The sequence below is a fragment of the Camarhynchus parvulus genome, chromosome 10, assembly GCF_901933205.1.
Source record: "Camarhynchus parvulus chromosome 10, STF_HiC, whole genome shotgun sequence".
NCBI classification, from domain to species: domain Eukaryota; kingdom Metazoa; phylum Chordata; class Aves; order Passeriformes; family Thraupidae; genus Camarhynchus; species Camarhynchus parvulus.
In genome coordinates this window covers 4,659,522-4,678,566 of record NC_044580.1, presented here as the reverse complement: position 1 = coordinate 4,678,566, position 19,045 = coordinate 4,659,522, and the positions used below count along the sequence as shown (strand labels likewise).

General features: G+C 43.8%; 1 protein-coding gene across 1 annotated transcript in view; it reads left to right on the top strand.

Moving 5' to 3' along the window:
- The first annotated feature begins 6,923 nt into the window (after nucleotides 1-6,923).
- Nucleotides 6,924-19,045, top strand: part of UBE2Q2 (ubiquitin conjugating enzyme E2 Q2) — a 46,016-nt gene continuing 33,894 nt past the window's right edge. The window contains exon 1 of the mRNA XM_030954899.1: nucleotides 6,924-7,340. Coding sequence (XP_030810759.1) covers nucleotides 7,155-7,340 — 186 coding nt within the window. The 5' untranslated portion in view covers nucleotides 6,924-7,154. The remainder of the gene's footprint in view (nucleotides 7,341-19,045) is intronic.

Genomic DNA, 19,045 nt, shown 5'->3' with positions numbered 1-19,045 from the left:
ATCAGAACGAAATAATCCCTTACATAGTGCTCTCAGCTTGCAGATTTTGGGAGCCAGAATATAAAGGCAGGCCTGTGCTACAACTCGCTGTACTTTTGGTTACGTGATACAACCTTGTACAACCTTGTACTAATGAAGGGAGGGGATGATAAAGGTCCTTTAGCTCCTTCCCTCCAGCCCTGTTCCTCTCCCCCTATCCCTGTGGGAAGACAGTGTATTCCTATTTGACTGTTCCCTAGTTAAAACTGTTTATACGAGACTGGTTCTTCAAGCCAGATAAATCTCCCAGATTTATCTCAGCAGATACTGGACAAGTTAAGACTCTTGTCTAGGAAAAAAAAAACCACCTTGGTGAGTACATTGCCGTACTACATTCTTGCAGGTGTCACACAGATGTTGTTCTGAGGTTGATCAGTTGTGCCTGGAGCTAAAGTGAGTGCAAGCCAGGGCTAGGATTGGGGTGTGTAAAGGAGTATCCTAATGGACATTGGCTGCATCAGAGAATCTAGCTCTGATGTTTAATGCTATTAGAAATCACATCAGAAATCTGTCCTCCAAGTCCCACGCTCTGCTGTGGTTTTTGGTAATTTTCTGCCAAGATCACAGTTGCAGTGTTCCAGGTAAAGAGCACAATAGAATGTACCAAGCAGGGTAAATTCTGAAACCAGTGACAGCAACTGCTCTGCCTCCCCAAGCCAAACCAGGCTGTAACTGTGGGTAGAAATATGGAGAATCCTCTGGAAAGTAAGAAGTGTGGAGGCATGGGAAGGAACTGGGAAGGTGTATGTGGGGTGTTATAGAATGGGCCCAAATGAGATCCAGTGTGATGGTGATATAAAAATGCAATCTATAGGAGAGCAGGAATCACTAGGTTTGTGGCTTTATAGATCAAGGACATGATTTTTTAAATTGATTTTTCTGCACCTGTTGGAATTATTTTCTTGTCCTCATTGCTATTCAAATGTCTCTCTCTGTCATCTGATAATTTCATCAATTACAGTCTCTTCTAAATCACACTGAAAGTCTTGATCTGAACTCTAACACAGCACTACCATGATCCATTTTAAACACATTAAGTACCTTTTCCTGCTCAGTTATTTGATATTTTTATTCCTTATTCACAATTTTTAAGCCAGTTCTGAAATTATGTGGGTGCTGTTATGTCAAAAGAGATGTGAATTAGTTATATTCAGAATTCTGTGATTCAGTCTTCCAAATGTTGCTTTAAAGCCAAGTATGTTTGTTCTGTTACTTGCCTTTTACTCACTGATGTTGTAAATCTATATGAAGTTCCCTTCCTTATAAACTCCAGGGCACATATAACTGCTTGAATCTGTTATCCTTCACCTGTTTCAGCAGCTTTTTGTGCTTAGAATTTGTTTCTAGCAGGAAAAGAGTCAGATTTACAGAAAGTAATTGCTAATATTTTTTTGAGGTTTGGTCTCACATTTGATTCTCAGACTGATGTTTTCTGTGACTTTTTCTCAGTCATTCTGAGGAAAGATGACTTCGAGTCAGCTTTATAATGGAAAAAAATCTTATATTTTCTGTCCTTTCACCAGTAAAGGTAGATGGCTTAGATTTCCAGATGTACTTCACTACCTTCTTTCTGGGGGGAGGGGGTGGGTTTGTTGGTTGGTTGGTTGGTTTTGTAGTTTTGTGTTGTTGTTTTTGGGTATTTTGGGGGTTTTTTTGGGTTTTTTTTTACAGTGGTGTATCTACCAAACTCAATTTTGTGCATATGATATTTAAAATTTAGCAGATGCAGATTATGTAAAAATACTGGGGCTTGGTGGACCTTGACTTGTGGCCTGTGGACACTTTTGATTTCCAAATCAAGAAATGGTTGAAAACCACTGGTTTAGCTCCCCAGTCTGTCCTTCCCCTCACATCAAATGAGGCTGCATCCTGTCACACCTGGTTTGGTGTGACACTGGTAAGGCAGCACTTGAGTCTGTGGAGGGTTTGAACAGGGACAGTACTGTCCCAGGCATAACTCTGTTCCCCAAAATCTTAACTTGCCTACAAAAAGAGATAAAAGTAAATGAGAAGCTGTGGAATGCAGGGTTGCTGAGATGCATTTGATCTCTCTTTTCCATGCTAGGTGATGTGGTTGCAGAATCTGGAGCAATAGCTGTGACCTGCCCTGTTCACCTCAGTGTCTGCCAACTCAGATGCCCTGTGCTGATATTTTAAATGTAGACAAAGTTAACGGCCTATCAAAATAAGAAATCAAAATGGGCATGGAGGGGCTGAGTATTCAGCTGTGTGTCTATGATTGCATCTCAGCCCTGGAGCACTTGAGCTGGGGGTCTGGCTGTTCCCTTGCCTCCCAATCCAGGCAGAAATGTATTCAGCAGGACTGAGCCTGGCATCTGACCTCTGCTCCTGAACATCCCTTTTAGGCTCTGAGAGGGCAAGGGAAGATGAGCTTGCTGAGCCCTGCTAGGCTACTGAACCTGTGGATCCCAAGGAAAGGGTGCAGATCCTAGGGAGTCAGAGGAAGGTGTGTTGCTCTGCTCTGAACAGTTCCATGCAACTACGTCTTCCATCACCCAGCTGGGTTTGGAAAAATGATGTCATATTTTCCTTTTTTCTCTAGCTTGTTCATTTATTTTATCAAATGGAATGCCTCAGATATGGCTGCATGGCTCCTTATTGCTTTCAGAGATGGGTTTTTAATCTGTTTTCAGGAAGCTGCATGAGCCATTAAGGAGAGAACTAGGTGTGTTCTCTCACTGTATGCACAAGGAGTTTGATTTCTGATGTTTATACAAAGAGGATTTAAATCCCCATCTGCAGCATTGCAAGACTGTGATTAGCATAGCTTGGCTTTCCTGGGGCACCTTTCTTCTAATAAATTAACTCCCACAACTTTCATATAGAGCAAGCACATACCATTGACCTTGCTTTGCAGACACCATCCAGCTTTTGACAGTTCAGAAATATTCACTGTTCAGCCAGGGATGTAAGTACAGCCAGAAGTACACAGAAATCCACAAACAGTAGTGTGATCTCCACCTACAGGCTATTGCTGTTTCCTGTACAGGATTACAAACACTCCTCAGTGGATGAGCCAAAGCACTCCAAAGAAGGGACCTAAATGACTTCATTGCTGACCGCCACAGGGATGGACTCAGAAGAACTGGAATTGAAAACTACTCCGTCCATCCTGGGTAAAATCATGCAACTTGATTTTTTTTTAATGTTAAATTCATGGCCGTGGTATTTGAGTGTCTGCAGACATCTCTTTGACACCTATTACTGAACATCTGGGCAACAGTACCCCTCTCTGTCCCAAGCTGCTCTAGGATAGATTAGTTTTGGATTGCCATTCCTGAACTGTTAGAAGGGAAATTGGTGTCTGAGGGCCTAATCAATCCCTCACCCACTGCACACGATGCTTCTTGAAACTGGCCATTTAATCAGCTTCCATGCACTGATGTGTGTTTTTTTCTCAATGCTTTGAAGGTGACTTCATTATTGAAGCAATGACACTGCTGCTGTGAGCTCAGAATGATGTGAAAGCCTGGCTTTGGCAAGCAGGACAGCTTGACTTATATCTTGGTAAAGCAGGATCCTCTTGACTCTTTCTGCCTTTGTCCAAGTTTTCAGGTAGGGTCTCTCTCTTGACCTTCTCTTTATGGGTGTCAGGTATTATTTGTTTTTTCTAGTCTCAGGTTCTGCTGCTATCTGTGAAATAGTTCAAGAGTCTACCTGGGAATCACCTATTATCAAACTGCATCATGCATCAGTAAAATCAATTTACACTTCCTCCCATCTCATTAACTTTATCCTTTACTTTCTCTGTCTGCTGAGGCTCAGGGATACAAAAGATCTGGGCCTTCCCTGTTTCTGAAATGGCAGTTCCTTTTTGGTGCCTGACATTTCTTTTGGGAAAGTGACATCAGAATTAAACAGAAAGACCCCTTTCTAAGTGCTAGGCTGTAAATGAGAGAAGTGAGATCAAAAACAAAACTATAAACTACTCTCAGAGAAGCAAATCAATCCTCTGCTAGGTACACTCAACTGAATGTACAGGGGCTTCATTCAGGGGTAAAGCTGGAAATACAGCAGACCTGGAAAAGGCATTCACAGGAAGAAAAGGACTAACACAAACTGAAATTCATCTGTGCTCTGGAATATCCTTTCTTTAGACAGACAACTATTGCTTTCATCAAAGCCCATTCATCCTATATTTTACTTCTTACTACTTCTTTCATTTCCTTCTTAATGGCTCGTTCTGAGCTCATCTTTCCTTCAGTTCCCTTTGCCCTTTGCTGCTGGCTTTCTGTCCTGCCAGGGACATGCCTGTCTGATCTGTTGGAAACAGGGCTGGCAGTAAATGCTGAGGGGAAAGACAACTTTGGTCTAAACTGTTTGTCTCCTTGTTCTACCCAAGAAAGCAATGAGGAATCTGCTGGGTTTTTTCTGAAAGTTTCAGTTGAAGATTCTTACAAAATTTCTTATATTTAAATAAAAAGGAGGAAAAAGAAACAAAGGTTATGAAGGTATATTATCTTCAAAAACAGGGTTTTGACCAAAGTTCAGCCCCTGGGAGAGGTAACCTAGCTGCATGATAAAGATAATAGTGATATTGAAGATGCAAGTTAGAAAAACATGGTGCTTACAGGCGATATAGATCAAGGAACTTAAGAGCAACTGTAACTACTGGAATCTGATAGAATGCTCCTGGAGGCTGTACCAAGATTCATGACCTTTATTAACCTGAGATGTCAGGTCCTGCCCTGTGTACAATCATTTTGGTCTTTGGGAAACTCAGGGCTTTCCTGAATCACCTTATGACCAACATGAGATTCATGTCAGTGTCCCACGGCAAGTCCTGAAGAAAGAAACAGGATGAGTCACACATGTCTGACAGCTCTTCACACCTCTGAAGCAGCCTCTGAATTCCAGAAGAGGAGACAGCCCCAATGTGTTCTCAAGGTCTTATCACAGGAACTAATTCAGCTTGCACAATGCCTACTAAATACTGAGAAAGGCAGGAGAATTCAGAGGAGCGGTGGCTGTGCCGCTGCATGTTACTTCTTGAAGCCTGCAACAAAAAGGCAGATTGAATGAGCTGAGGGAAGTTCTAGGCCAGGTTTGCAGAACACACTTGGCCAATTAAACAATTTGTTTGGCCTGCCAGGTGCTCAGAAGACAGTGTGGCAGGGTGTCCTCACATCCACACGTCTCAGCTGTGCAGCTGCCAAAAAAAGTGTGGGGTCACACTCAGTGGAGAGGCAGAGGGGAGGGAAGGAGGAGGACACAAGGAGGATGGAAGAGCAGAGGTAGTGATAGAGGCAGGTCTGGTAAGGTATGACAGAAGGTGCGGTTTGAATTTGCTAAGCCTACTCACCTAACTGCTGCAGCGAGGCATTCCAGGCCAAAATCCTATTGTGTAAGGGAAATTGGGCTGAGTCACCAAATTCATTCCTCTGCTGTTTCATGCATCACACCATGCAATGCCTGACAAAGTCTTTGTTTGGTTTTGTCTCTGGGGTTCCCATAGGGAGGCTCTTCCAGGTCCTCCCTTTCTAATAGGTATAGTCATTTTCTGCTGCTTATTTATAGCGAGTTTGTCCCTATACTGAAACCATCCCTTATCTCTCAAAGTTCTTTGCCCTGCCTGTTGATGTATTGACACACAACAGTTATATCCACTCTGGCTTCACTTTGCAGGCTGTACAGTCTAAGCAATACCTCAGCCTGTCTAGAGGAGCTGAGTTGCACTCTTTCATATGACAGCTAAAAAATCCTATGGACTTTCTGGTATCTTTCATTCAGAGTATTTAACCAGTGTCAATCCTTCCTGAGTCCTTTTGTAGCAAAGCATGTTCTTTGCAGCTCTCTTTGCTGGAAGGGTAGGAATCTCAAGCCCACAAATCAGACTTCCATATGCTTGGAGCTGGGCATGTGCGTAACTGTTTTTCTGGATCAAGATTAGAGTTCTCACCACTTGACAAGATTCAGCTTGTGGTTTGTGAAGTGCTGCCAGTTTGTCTGGAATTAAAGATCTATAAAAAAATATCAATTTTAAAAAAGGCAATTCCCTGTTTCAGGCTTATGTGTGTACTGCATTAATTAATACCTGGTTGGGAAACAGGAAGGACACGGCGCAACAACACTGTTTGTATCACACTTCTCACCACGTGAGAGCCACTCCATGTTCTCAAAGAACTGACAACTATCTCTATGCAAAATCAAGAGGGGAAGGGACAGATAAAGGTGCAGAGATTGTATTTCCTGTGTCAGAAAGGGGTAGCACCCCTTGATCTCTGAATGTAGCAAGTATTCACTTCACCACCAATGCTTTCGTGCATCGTGATGCTTTTTCTGGGGATAAAAATGTTGTACAAACAATTATAGGGAAGCTTAAATGGAGTAGTAGCAATTTTTCTGGGCCTCTGTATTGCTGATTTCCAGCCTGCAGTGACTGACAGCAGATTTTATGGGTATGGATCTGCCAGAAACATCAGGACAGGAATTTCTGGCTTAAGTCGACTGACCCCCGAGGAGTACTGAAGGACTGACGGGACTCTGAGATGACAAGTGCAAACCCAATGCTGCAGATTTTGCTTAGCAAAACAGAAGTGCGGTGAGGAAGCAATACCGCGTGCCCTTCCGCAGGGCTGAGCGGTGGGAGAGGAGGGAGCAGCAGGGCTGCGCGGTCCCTGCGGTTCGGCAGAGGGACGGAGGGCTGCGAGCCGGGGGCAGGAGGCAGTGCCCGGGCAGGGCTGGGGCGGGCGGGCAGTGCCAGCAGGTGCCGCGGGCCAGCCCTGCCGGGCCGGGGAACCCGGACGGCGGCCCCGGGGGAGGAGCGGGGCGCGGGCCGGCCCCGGTGCGCGTGTCCCGGGCGCGGGGCCGGGCTAGAGGGAGGAGGGCAGGGCGAGGGCGGGGCGGTTAGCGCGGCTGGCCCGGCCCGCCGGGGAGGAAGGAAGGGAAGGGGAGCGGGCTGCGCTGTTGCCCTTTTAAGCGAGCGAGCGGGCGCCGGAGGCCGGTACAAAGGGAGCTCCGCCGTGCCCCGCCGGCTGGGGCTGCCCCGGCCCCGCCATCTTCCGCCCCGCAGGCGCGGCCGGGGCCAGGGTCGGGCCGGCTGAGTCGGAGGGAGGCGGCGGCAGCGCAGGCCCGGGCCCGGAGATGAGGCCAGGATGTCGGTGTCAGGGCTCAAGGCCGAGCTGAAGTTCCTCGAGTCCATCTTCGACAAGGACCACGAGCGCTTCCGCATCGTCTCCTGGAAGCTGGACGAGCTCCACTGCCAGTTTGTGCTCCTGCCGCCGCCGCCGGGCTCCAGCCCGCAGCCGCCGCCGCCTCTCACCATCCACTGCAACATCACGGTGCGGGGGCCGCGCGGGGCGGGGAGGGCCGGGCACGGCCCGCCCTCGCCATTGTCCGCGGGGCGCGGGGAGGGGGCGCAGCCCCGCCGGGGTGACTCAGCACGGGGGGGCCGCTCCTCAGGGGCTCCGGGCGCCCTCCCCGCTGCCACCATAACAAAAGTTACAGGGGCGGGCGGCCCCGGCCTCTCCTCATGCGCGGCGGGGGCTCCTCCGGGGAACCCGGGCACGGGGGAAGGACGCGGGCCGGGGCCGCCGCCGCCGCTTTGGGGCCGGGAGCCGCGAGCCGGAACAAAGGGCGGCCGGGCCCGGGGCAGCGGGCACAGATCCCCGGGGCTGCGGCGGGGGGAGCAGAGGGGCCCCTCTGCCCGGCCCGGCCCTGCGGCGGCTCGTGGGTCGCCGGTAGCGCCGTGCGCGGGGCCCGAGCAGGCGGCGGGCGGGCGCTTTACCGAGTGCGCCACACGGCCGCGGCCTGGGGCGGGCCCGGCCTCCCCCGCGGGGCAGCCGCAGGCGGCCGCAGCCACGGGAAACTTGTCGGTGTCGCCGTCGTGGCGGGGTAAGGCAGAGCCCCCGCTCTGCCGCCAAAGGGCCGTTTTATCATAACGGGGCGTTTAAACTTGTCAGGGCTGCGAGCAGCCGTGTCCGAGCTGAGGGTCTGCTGCCTGCCGAGGGTTTCCAAGGTTCTCCCTTCTGTGGATTTTATTTCCCCTTAAATCCGTTTGGCTTAATATTTCTTACATGAGTGGAAGAGAAGCTGAATAAAACGTTGTGTTGTGTGACGTGGTAACAATCCTCTGGTTCTTTAGAAGTTTAAGGCCTAAACTTGCAGAAGGATCTGAATATGTTGGCATCTGTGACTCATGTACAGGAAAGTGCTGGAGGTTCATTTTTGTTGGGTTGGTTGCAGTTCTAGATGAATTTAAATGCCTTATCAAGATTCAGCCAAACAGAGACATATTGAAACACTTCGGGTGAAAATAGCATGTTTATGTTTAAGGAAGACAAATTCTACTGCCTTTTTTTGTCTTTGTATGAAAGTTTTAAACACCGTGGTGCTCAAAACATTAATGTAAATGCAAATATTTTAGTACTGAAAGATGAAAATGTGTGTGCAAACCAGGCAAGTATAATAATAATTATGACCAGATTCTTACTTGCCTTAAAGTAACTTTATTAAATTAAAGGCGAATTGTTAAGTGGATCTTTTACTTTTCACAGTTAACTGTTAGGAAAAGTTGCTTCTGTGGTCATGGGACAGGTCTTTGTTTTACTGGATACTTGTAAGACGTGAAATTCTGGGGTTTTATGATAAAATAAACAAGAAGCGTTGGTGTTCTTGTTTCCAGACATGACCCATCAGATGATGAATTGTGTGACTTCCTATAAATATTTTTTATTTAGTAGAGAGTGTTCCATTGCAGAGAAATTTGGCTTTTTGTTTCCACACAACATGATCTATGTCTCGCTGTAAACAATAAAATGAAAGCTCTGATGATTGTGCACCTTTGGTTGCCAGTTGAATTTGATGAGTTATTTCTTCTTTGTCAAGTCACAGCTACCAGGTAAGCCAGCAGTAAGACCTGAAGTAGTTGTGCTCAGGGTTTGTGCTGTGGTGTTTATCTACTTCTGGGACTGCTTTCATTGCAGTTACTTCCAGTAGTAATTCTTACTGCAAAGAAATAACCCACCTTAGCTGTAGGCCTTTGGTTAAGTGAGCAGGCAAGAAACCACTTAGATCACTGTTGTCATATTTGTGTTAATGGGGAAACAGTGTCTGCAATCTGCTGTTACAGTCACTTGTCCCAAAGGTCAGGAGCTCTCTCACATGCCATTAGACTTGTGGCATATGAACTTGCAAAAAGAACAGGAAAAGTGCTCTTTGAAACCTCAGAGCTGAGACTTCTGCTTTGATGAAAGGCTGTGTCTAGCTTCTTGAAAGTTCTGTTTACAGTTGTCTGTGAGCAGCAGCTTGGTACTTTCTGATGTTGACTAATTTCTTGTTCTTCAAGGCAGGTGGCTGCTTTCCCCATCTGTTAAAAATAATGGGACAACCTGAGATACAGACGTGGCTCCCTTGAAACAAATGGGCAGCAGGTGATAGGGCCAAGAAGAGAAAGCTCATCTCTGGGCTTCCATCCTAGTTCTTTGACATACATTTTAGAATTCTCAATTGTCACAAAAGTGATTTTTTTTTCTCCCCCTTCCCACTGAATGAAGTCCCTTGGCCCTGACTCCTGATTGCCTGCAGATGTTTTTGTGGGTACTGTAAACTAGAAGAGCCTAAATCTTTTTTTACTGTGCTTCAGTGGCTCTGCAGGTACTGAGGGAACTAGGACTTCAAATAGCAGTGGTAGCATGCAAAGACTGGTAAGGCTATGAAGTTGTTGGTAAACATGGGGTTTTTTTGGAAGGCTCTCTACATCAGAAGTTGCTGTCTTAACGTTTTGAATTTGCAGAGCAAATATGCAATTTTAACTGTTTGCTTCTTTAAACCCTGTGATACTGATCCAACCAGGGTCTTTCCTTTACTCGGCAAAAGCACCCAGTGGGTTGTGTCTGGATGTTCAAGAATCCTGTTAAGGGGGAAGAGTAAGCACAGAGCTCAATCACCACTTCTTCTCTTTCTGGTTCTGTTAGCATACCTCAGTAGTTTATGTAAAATGACAGCTGTCTAGCAGCGTGTAGAGGTGCTGAGCTTATGGGATGGAGAAATATCTGGTAGGGAAGGAAGCTTTCAGTAGCTAAAAAGTGATCTGATAACTAAGTTGGCTCTGAAATTCCCAACAAATCTTTTTTTCTCTCCAGCCTAGAGGGAAGAGGAAATATTCCTCTGGAGATGTGAGGGAGCATATATGCTTAGGAACTGTGTGGGTCTCCACAGGTTTTCTAGACTAAAATTCAGAGTTTGAGAAGTCTGCCACTGGCATTTCTCACTGAGATGGTTTGTTGATTGTCTCTGTAGTATAAGTCTGTAGAACTGTCAAGGTTCAGTATTGGCTATAGCATCTAAGGGACACTGTACCTGTGACTCTGAACACTGCTAGAATTTAAAGCAAGATATATTTTACTTGATAGCTCCTCTGTTTATAGAGTGGCAGCCAAACTTTGTCCAAGTCTGTCCTTCACTATTTCTGGTAGTGACCTGTATTAGAGCTTACATGGTTAATCAGATTATTTTAAAAGAGGCACTTAAGGGTGGAGTCATCCCTGACAGAAATATTGCTGCTTATTCCTGAGAACTGTCCAATTATTGAACTTGTTCAGGCTGTGTACTTTCACATTCCCATTTTGTTATGCCAACAGCAGTGTCTCCATTTGAGGTTTTATTTCTGTTTTCCTCAGGTTTCCATTTTAGTTAACAGCACTATTCCAGTTGATCAAGTTCAATAAACCTTGTCGTGTTCCTCATGTGTTTTGAAATAGTATCAAGCCTATGGCGTGTTTTGAAATAGTATCAAGCCTATGGCCTTACTTAGAGGAGGGTGTTTATTGATCATGACTTTAGGTAAATGTCCTTCAATACAATCTCTGGCTTCAGTTTGGTACCTTATCAGACTTAGGGTCATAGAATTGCAAAGGGTGTGTTAGAATTATTCTACACCGAAGTTTGGATTGCTGTAAAACGTTTTGTATTTTTTGTCATCTCTTCAAAGAGAAACTGGATATTAATATCTTTCCACCCATATGCAAAATTCCTGTTGAAATTCTGTATCCTCAAGTGACCCTTGCAGGTAGAATGGGGGTTTGTGCCAATTCTATGTGGGAGCAGGTTTGCCCTAAACGGATCCAGGGCTGTGATGTGCAGTGATATCCTTCATACTTCAGCAATTCAGTTCAGGTGATGTGGCTGACTCAGTAAACTTCTGCTTCTCTGTTGGAAAGAAGCATCTTCTGCTGAAAAATACCCTGCTGCTAAATCAGAGTTAGAAGCTGCTATGAAAGACTTGAAAAGGTTGCTGCCTACAGATAACTGCAATTGATGGGAGAAGACTTTATTTTCCCTTAAAACCAGAATGGATGAAAAGATATTACCTGTGAAGCTTTTGACAAGTTGGGTGTATAACAGAGAGTGAGTGTATTGGAACCTGGGACAGTTCTTCAAGGATGTAGGATTTTCATATTGAACTTGCTCCTAGCTAATGCCTAGACAGCTGGTAACCTTTTTAACAGGTTCTTTATTTGTACACAGAACTAACCACATAATGAAGGAGGCATTCCGTTCCAACCATGGATTTTTACTTTTTATTTTTGTACATCATTAGGCATTCTGTAGTGAGGTTGAGACCTTTGTCTCGCAGCATGTGGATGTCAGGACTGTATAAAAGCATACATGGCTTTGTCTTGATAACATGTACTTTTTAGCTAGGGTTAGATGTACTTGCTGATTTTTAAAAAGGCACTCATGCAACTATTATCAAACATAACATGCAATAGGAATGGACCAGGCTTAGTATTGTTTTATTTAGCAGACCAAAATTAAGCTAACAAAAAAATTATTAAAAGAGTGGTGAGGGGTTTAGTTTCTCCTTTTATGTCAAAACTGTAATTGGAAAAAATACCAAAAAAAGGAGTAGGAGGCATCTTTTGTGTCTGGAAGACAAGACCTTTCTGATGCCGCAGTCTGGTTGTGTGATGTGTGAAAAGCTGTAACCAGTACTTTGGGACTTAAAGGATTGTTTTTCCCTACAATGTATGAAGTGCTCCTAAAATATCCTAGGAAGCCACAGTGGTGGGCTTCAAATAGAAATGCTGGCATATGTTTAGGTCTTAATGCACAGTAAATTGTGCTCTTTTCCAGTGGGTTGCTCATGAGTTGATGACAGTAACCTCAGAACTGGGATTATTGTGGTCCTTGAAAGAGTTCTCTGTGCATTTTGATAATTAAAGAAGTTCTGTAGAAAGAATTACATTCTTTTCACTCAACATCCTTCCTCCTGTGAGCTGTTCAGGAGGTTTTGTCTATTGGTGCCTTGTTGATATCCTCAACATGCACTGAAAATTGGAATTTTTAGTAAGAACAAAGTGTGATGGTAATAGTGCTGTTTCTTGCAGACCGACAGAGGCTATGTGCCTTGTGGCTAAAATTCAGTTTGCTGCGTTAAGGGCCTGGCTGGCATGTAGAAATTCTTATGTTGATCTGGACTATTTCCCAGTCTGGTTTAGCTGCACAAACATCTGTCCTGTCACAGCAGGGGCACAGCACTGAGTGGGAGCTGCTGCATCCAGCAGTGCTGGCAGAGCCCAGGGTGGCACTTGGGGCTGACCTCTCCTGGGTGCAGTGCCTGGGGTGGCACCAGTGCCCGTGTTCTTACACTGACAGCTGGACCAGACTTAACTGCAAGGTGTTTGTTTACTTGAAAAATCTGACTCTTTCCTGGAGACTGCAACATGCAAAGATAGAGACAGTTCTCTAAATAGTATTATTATTAGAAAAGAAAAAGAGGAGGTGAAATTTCTTGATAGGAACAAATGTTTGTAGAAGTTGATTACCAGAAATTGCTGCTATTTTAGTTATGCCTCAGTGTGGACTACTGTTCAGTACTGTCAGGTTGTTTGCCTTTATGTAATTTTGAAAGGTTGTAAATGCCTGAATTCTTGGCTGGAGTATTATGGGGTTTTTTTTCCTTTAAATGGTAATAACCCCTTTTAACAGACTTGATAGTTGATGATTTAGTATGTGTTTTACTGTGTTTCTTCAGCTACAAGCTATGCAGGAGAAGCAAAAATGGCCTTTCACCAGCTCCTAGAAGACAACTGGAAAATTAAATGACTGATCAAAGTAAGAAGATGCTATTTAGCATTTAGCTCTTCCATCAGTCTGCCTGTATGCAGTACGCTTGAAGCTAATATGATCACAGTAGTTCTGAGTTGATCTCTGGTGGAATCAAGCATACCAGTATGTCTTACTTATGTCTTGTGTCCAGCTGTAACTCTAAGTATGATATAAAAATAATGACCTTACATGTGGGGATTTTTTTCTTTATCTCTTTCTTACAAGGCATCTTGGTGTACTAAGTGCTGTAAAACAGCTAATACATGATTTCTGAAGATTTAGTATGAACTGTATTCTCCTTTTTCTCAGACCTTATAATCTTTTGTCCCCTTGCAGCAAAAGAATTCAATGCAGTTGAAGATCTGGCAGTAGCTTCTTCAGTGTGTATTCAGGAGGGCAGGAGCATAAGCTCTGTTAGGACTTGTATAGCAGCATTAGAAAAAAATCAAAGCGTTCTTGAGCAGCGGTGTTCAAGATACCACAGGCTTCCTTGAATTTTTGGAGTAGGAAATAACTGTGGTAAGAGTGGTGGTATTAAACTTATTAATGGTAGATGCTGGTAGAACTCCGTGGTACTGAAATTTTGCATGCGGGGACAAAGTTCCATCCAAGTGGCTGTAATCTGGAGGCCTGTGGCTCAGCAGCATCAGGGCAGCTGTGTGCATGTCACTGTGAGAGGAGGGCTGGGGAGGCTGCTGAGTGGCAGCTGGAATGCTCTCAGGGGTAAGGGGCAGCAGGACCTCTCTCAGACATGGATGAGAATAGAAAATTCTTCTGCCTGCAGGTGTGTCTGGAGTACAGCAAGTTTGCAAAGGGAAAAGGTGGAAAAGAGGAAGATGACTCTCAGAGAGGTGAAGGGGCACAGATAGAAGGTGAGGCTGAGTGATTTGAACGCTTGAAGGATGTAAATTCCTGAAGTTAGAAGAAGGGGAAGCCTGGATCTTTTGGGTGACAATAGAGGTGATCCAGAATTTGCATACTGTGGGGTAACTGTGCACTGTGATAAAGGTGAGGGCAGGTCTGCAAGAAAGCTTTCTGGAGTTAAGCTGGTGAGAGAGGGATATGTCACAACTTAGTTATAACCAGTTCTTCTGTTCTAGCCTTACTAGGAGCGATTTCTTGTTGCTCTGGCTTTGTGACACTCATGCTGATGATAACTGGCCTGTGTAGTTGCAGAAGTAGGTAATTAATAACTCTTGATGATTAGAATGTGTTGATAATTTGTTTCATGTAATGACTTCCTGCAGGAATTTGGACACATCAGATTCTGTGCTGGTAGTAAAGAGTATTGCAGAATCAGTTATTTTGTAAATCTTTCTCTTGAGCCCATGTGTGTAGCTGCTCTTAGGTAAAGCACTGCCAGCTTGAGTGTGTGTGTAATGTGTGCATTAAAGAGAACCCCTTGTGTCTGAGGGCTCCCAAACAACCAACCTCTGACAACTGGCAAGCTGAGGGTACGAGCACACAGTGGGGTTTTTGTGTGAGGAGCAGGATAGCTTCATCCTGCTGCTGTGAGGTGCTGTAATAAAAACCTGGACATAGTCTCGGGTCTACAGGCATGTTCCCAGTAAGCAAGTCTCTTAGTCTGCAGCAGTGCTGTGTGCTTTTGAGCTCAGTTTTGAGTGTGGAGGATGCTTAACTTTATTTGTTGCTGTTAACATTGGCAGAGCAATGTTCCTTAGCTCCCTTAGGCTGGCCCTCCATGATAGTGTACATATTCAGAGACTGCTTGCTTCTCCAGAACAACTGACTTGCTATGCTGTTAATGCAATCCTGTAGTGTTGAGTTGTGTTTTAGCAGCAGTTCAGTAACATTTGGTGGATTCTTAGTTTGGGTTTGGACAAAAGTGTTAGAGGAGTGTTTGGGTTTTTTTCTGTGAATTTCCTTGAGTGGAGAGATTACGTGCTGCATTAGGATGATGTGGAAAGTAAAATGCTGCTTCACAGTGATAAACAGTAACTGTCTTCAAATTTGTGCTTTAATTCTGTGTAGTTTTGTTCCACTGGACAACTACTCTCCTGCCTTTTGCTTGGTATGGAGCGAGAATGAGGTTGTGGCAGCTGATAAGAGAATCTGATAAACCTGTTTCTTCCGGAGTTATGTGCAATTTCATGTATGGGAATTGGCTGTTGGGACATTTTGCGTAGATTAATTTGAAGAATAGCTGGCCATAAAAACGTGACCACAAGAAATGTAAGAATTATAATGCCACATTTGCATTCATGTTTGTGACCATTTGAAGTGATGTTCGTGTTCTGTGCCTTTTCTACTTTGGTTGTAGATGTTTTGGCTTCTTATCAGGTAGTGATGTTTTGAGCAGTGAGAGATGTGTGTGCCTGGACAGAGAGATATGGAAGTAAAACACTTAAGTATCTTAGATTATTCCACAAACTCTGAAGTTACTGGTGTCTTGTATGTGTCTGTTTGAAAGCAGCAGTTGCTGAAGTTTTCAGGATTTTTTTTTCCTCAAAGTGTTATTTTCTGTCTGGGGTGTATAAAAATTTTAAGAAGTTGAAGATTCCTTAATAATTTCAAGAGAATTCTGTGAGCTTGGGTTGAACTGGAAATTAGTGCAGATGAAGAAGTAGATTACAAACTGCTTGGATTTTGGAATCATTTATACACAAGTGAATTGCCATTGAAATACTGTCCCTTTTGATACTTTCTTAGTTCTGTGGTGGTTGTCAGTGAAGATTGGCACTTACAGATGCTGCTGGGTCTGTATATTGCAGAAAGTGTTCCATGCTCTAACTCAGTTGATTCAGATCCATGCTGTGGTCCCCGTGCACTCGTGTAGAAGGCGGCTGGAGAAGGTGCAGTGTGAGAGCAGCGCACACGTGCCTGTGACACCTGATGTGACAGCAGGGCAGTGGCTTTGCTCTGTGAGGGGATATCCAGAACCATTCTGTGTGCTCACAAAAAACATTTCCTCCTGGTTGCTTTTGTGGTAGCCTTCTGCAATCGGTGGAACTTGTCTGTACAGAGAACTGTGTTTTTGTTTGGGACAATTTGTGGTTGCAGAGTGAATCTTACTGGCATCTATAGAGTTGTGGTTTGTTATGGTCCCTCTGCTCCGTGAGGCACGTACCTTTGACCCTCTCATCTCTAGCATGGCTGTGTTTAATCACACGAACAATTCTAGAACAATGTCCTCTGCTACACTTGCCTCCTTCCCTGGAGAGTGTGTGGGAGAGGCCAGCTGTGACCCCGTCAGTTGTGTGGATTTAATGTGCTCCTGAAGGTATTGGCTTCTGCAGCACTGAGCGTATTAGCAGAACTGACATAGAACAGGATTGGGGGATTCTTTCACCTTCTTCCTGCAAAGGTGCAGGGTGATTAAGCTCTTGCAATCCCAGGGATCCTACCAAAGGATGATGCTTCAGCTGGGATTGTTGTGTATAGGCTGTAGCTGTCAATACAGCCATTAAATTCGAGAGTAGAATTGCAGTAATTTTGCATGTTGTAGGCAGAGATGTGTATTTCAGACAGCTGAACTTAGTGCCTTACTAAATGCAGGATTTATAACAAGTGTTCTCACTGAACTGAGGCTGTCAGGCTTTAGGGAGGATGGAAAAGTAAAGCAGTACCGACTGGCTTTTGGGCAAGTGAATAGCATGTTATATATGATTTTAAAATCCAATTAAAAAAGCAAGTTCCTCTTGTTTGGTAGTGATGTTTAAAATTCACGTTGCTTCTTCGCTACCACAAATACTAAATTTAACTTTAAACCCTCCACTGCAAACACTTTTCTTATCATTTAGAACTCAGGATTACTGACATATTCGATTCTTTAAGAAATTACAAATTTTTCATCTCTAAAAGTGCAAATGTTAGAGTATTGTAGTGTTCAATGACTCGATCTACACAACACAGCAAATGGTGGTGTCTGAATGTTCGAAAGTAAAAATTTGAGGGGTTTAAGTAACAGGAGGTTTCTGGGAAATAGTTTGACTTGGATTCCTTTCAATGACAGTGATTCTTCATGCTTTCTTCTTTCTTAATTGTTATAAAGGATTGGTTGAGAGGACAGATGACAATCTGCTGGCTTTTAAAGGTTCTTAAGCCTGTGGATTTCACTGGCACTTGAGCTGCTAGTGATAGCAAATGCTTGCTGCTTCTTAAGCTGCCTTTGGAAAATTTGGCCTCTGATTATGGGAAACAATCTGTCAGTTGTGTAATCACAACTAATGCTGTTTTAAGTAGCTGTAAGTACTAGTGTTTTATGATCACCAAGCTAAACTTTAGCTTTAAGAATATTTTCTGAAATCCTGATATTTTTGTTAATATTAACTCTGTGGGTTTTTTCTCTAAAGGCAGCTTGATACGGGTGGAAAAATAAATGGTGAATAATTGACTAACAATTGCAAATAACATGTACTAAAGTGAACCTAATTATTGTTTATTCTTCAGTATTTATTGAATGTTTGTGTAGGATGTATATATGACCCTTAATAAAGATCTGATTCTGCTGGTTTATTAAATGGACAAAGTTGGAAAGCCATCTGTGATTTGTAATCAGTTATTTGGCACGTGTTTATAGCTGCAAATGTATTCACCTTGAGAAGATTGTATTAGGCCTCTGAGATGTCTTGTTCCATTAGGATTTACTTCATTACCAAGATTTGGGTGAGCAAGAATGGTCTCTTTCCAGCCTTCTCTGAGTATTTAAGCTGGTTAAAAGACCTGCTTTTTGTAAGTAAAGGAGGGTGAAGAAAAATGTTGGGACTGAGAAAATTGAATATTAGAAGGACTGTTAGGAAAATTACTTAAGTTTTGGTTGTATCTGGTATGAAAAGAATAGAACTAGGTTCTGTCTATGATGGGGATTTTGCAAAAACTAACAAACAGAAAACAAAACTGGTTGAAATTTATTCAGATAGTATGCTAAGGATTTTTAAAATAAACCACCCCCACACTTTTTCTATCTAGTATTCTTGGGAAATTAAAGAAAATTAAGAACTGTCACCATGTCATTGTGATTTTAAGTCATGATGCAGTAGCCATGTGTTTAAATGTATGTTCCTGCCATTTAGCTGTGATAAAATGGCTCAGTTGTGTACAAGGAGAGATGATTACTCTTTTGCCTTGTAGCAAACTGCAAGTACAGGTTGTTCTAATGTTAAGACTGAGAGGAAGATGTTTTGTTTTGATTTAGCAACATCACAATTCTAAAAGTCTTGTAGTAATTTAGAAATGTCTCATTTAAAAGTCTCCTACTGATGTCAAAATTGTGTCACTGTAGCTTTAGAAAGCAGGCTGAAGATTATATAACATGGCAAGGAAACAGCCTTATTGTTAAGGATGAGAAAGCTTAGATAGGATATACTTAGATGACAGATCCTGCCCAGGAAAAGCTGTCTTAATGTGTGTGTTCCTGGAATCTTCTGTCACATTTTGCTGCTTTATTTTTTTGTTGTCCTTTGGTTAGCAAAATTATTAAATGTAAGTAGAGCTCTTACAGAGGATGTAATGGAATGTCTGAACAGTGAGATCCCGTGTGTATTCTTCTAACACAGTGGTTTTTCTAAATGATTTTGATCAGTTTTGAAATTGTTCCCATGGCAGGAGTGCAGAGCTTTATTCCCTTTGTATTTTGTGTGTTTATTAGCAGGCTAAATTCTTTCACCACATTCTGTCACAGAAGCGTTTGCGTTCACAAAGCTCCCAGTCTGTCCCGGTGCTGATACAAAGAGTCTCTAGAAGTGATGATGCCATGAATTGTAATTGTATCTGTGCTGCTGTAAACATCCTGCCTTTGTCCTGCCGTGCAGGGAGGTGTGATGTCGCTGCTGTCCTGTCCCTGCTGTGCCCACGGCCCTGCCTGGGCAATGAGCCCCTGCCTTCGCTTGTGGAGAGCAGCAGAAAAGCAGCAGTTACATAAAACATCTCCAGTGCTGAATATGGGGAGAGCTGTGCAGCTGAGAGAGATTATGGA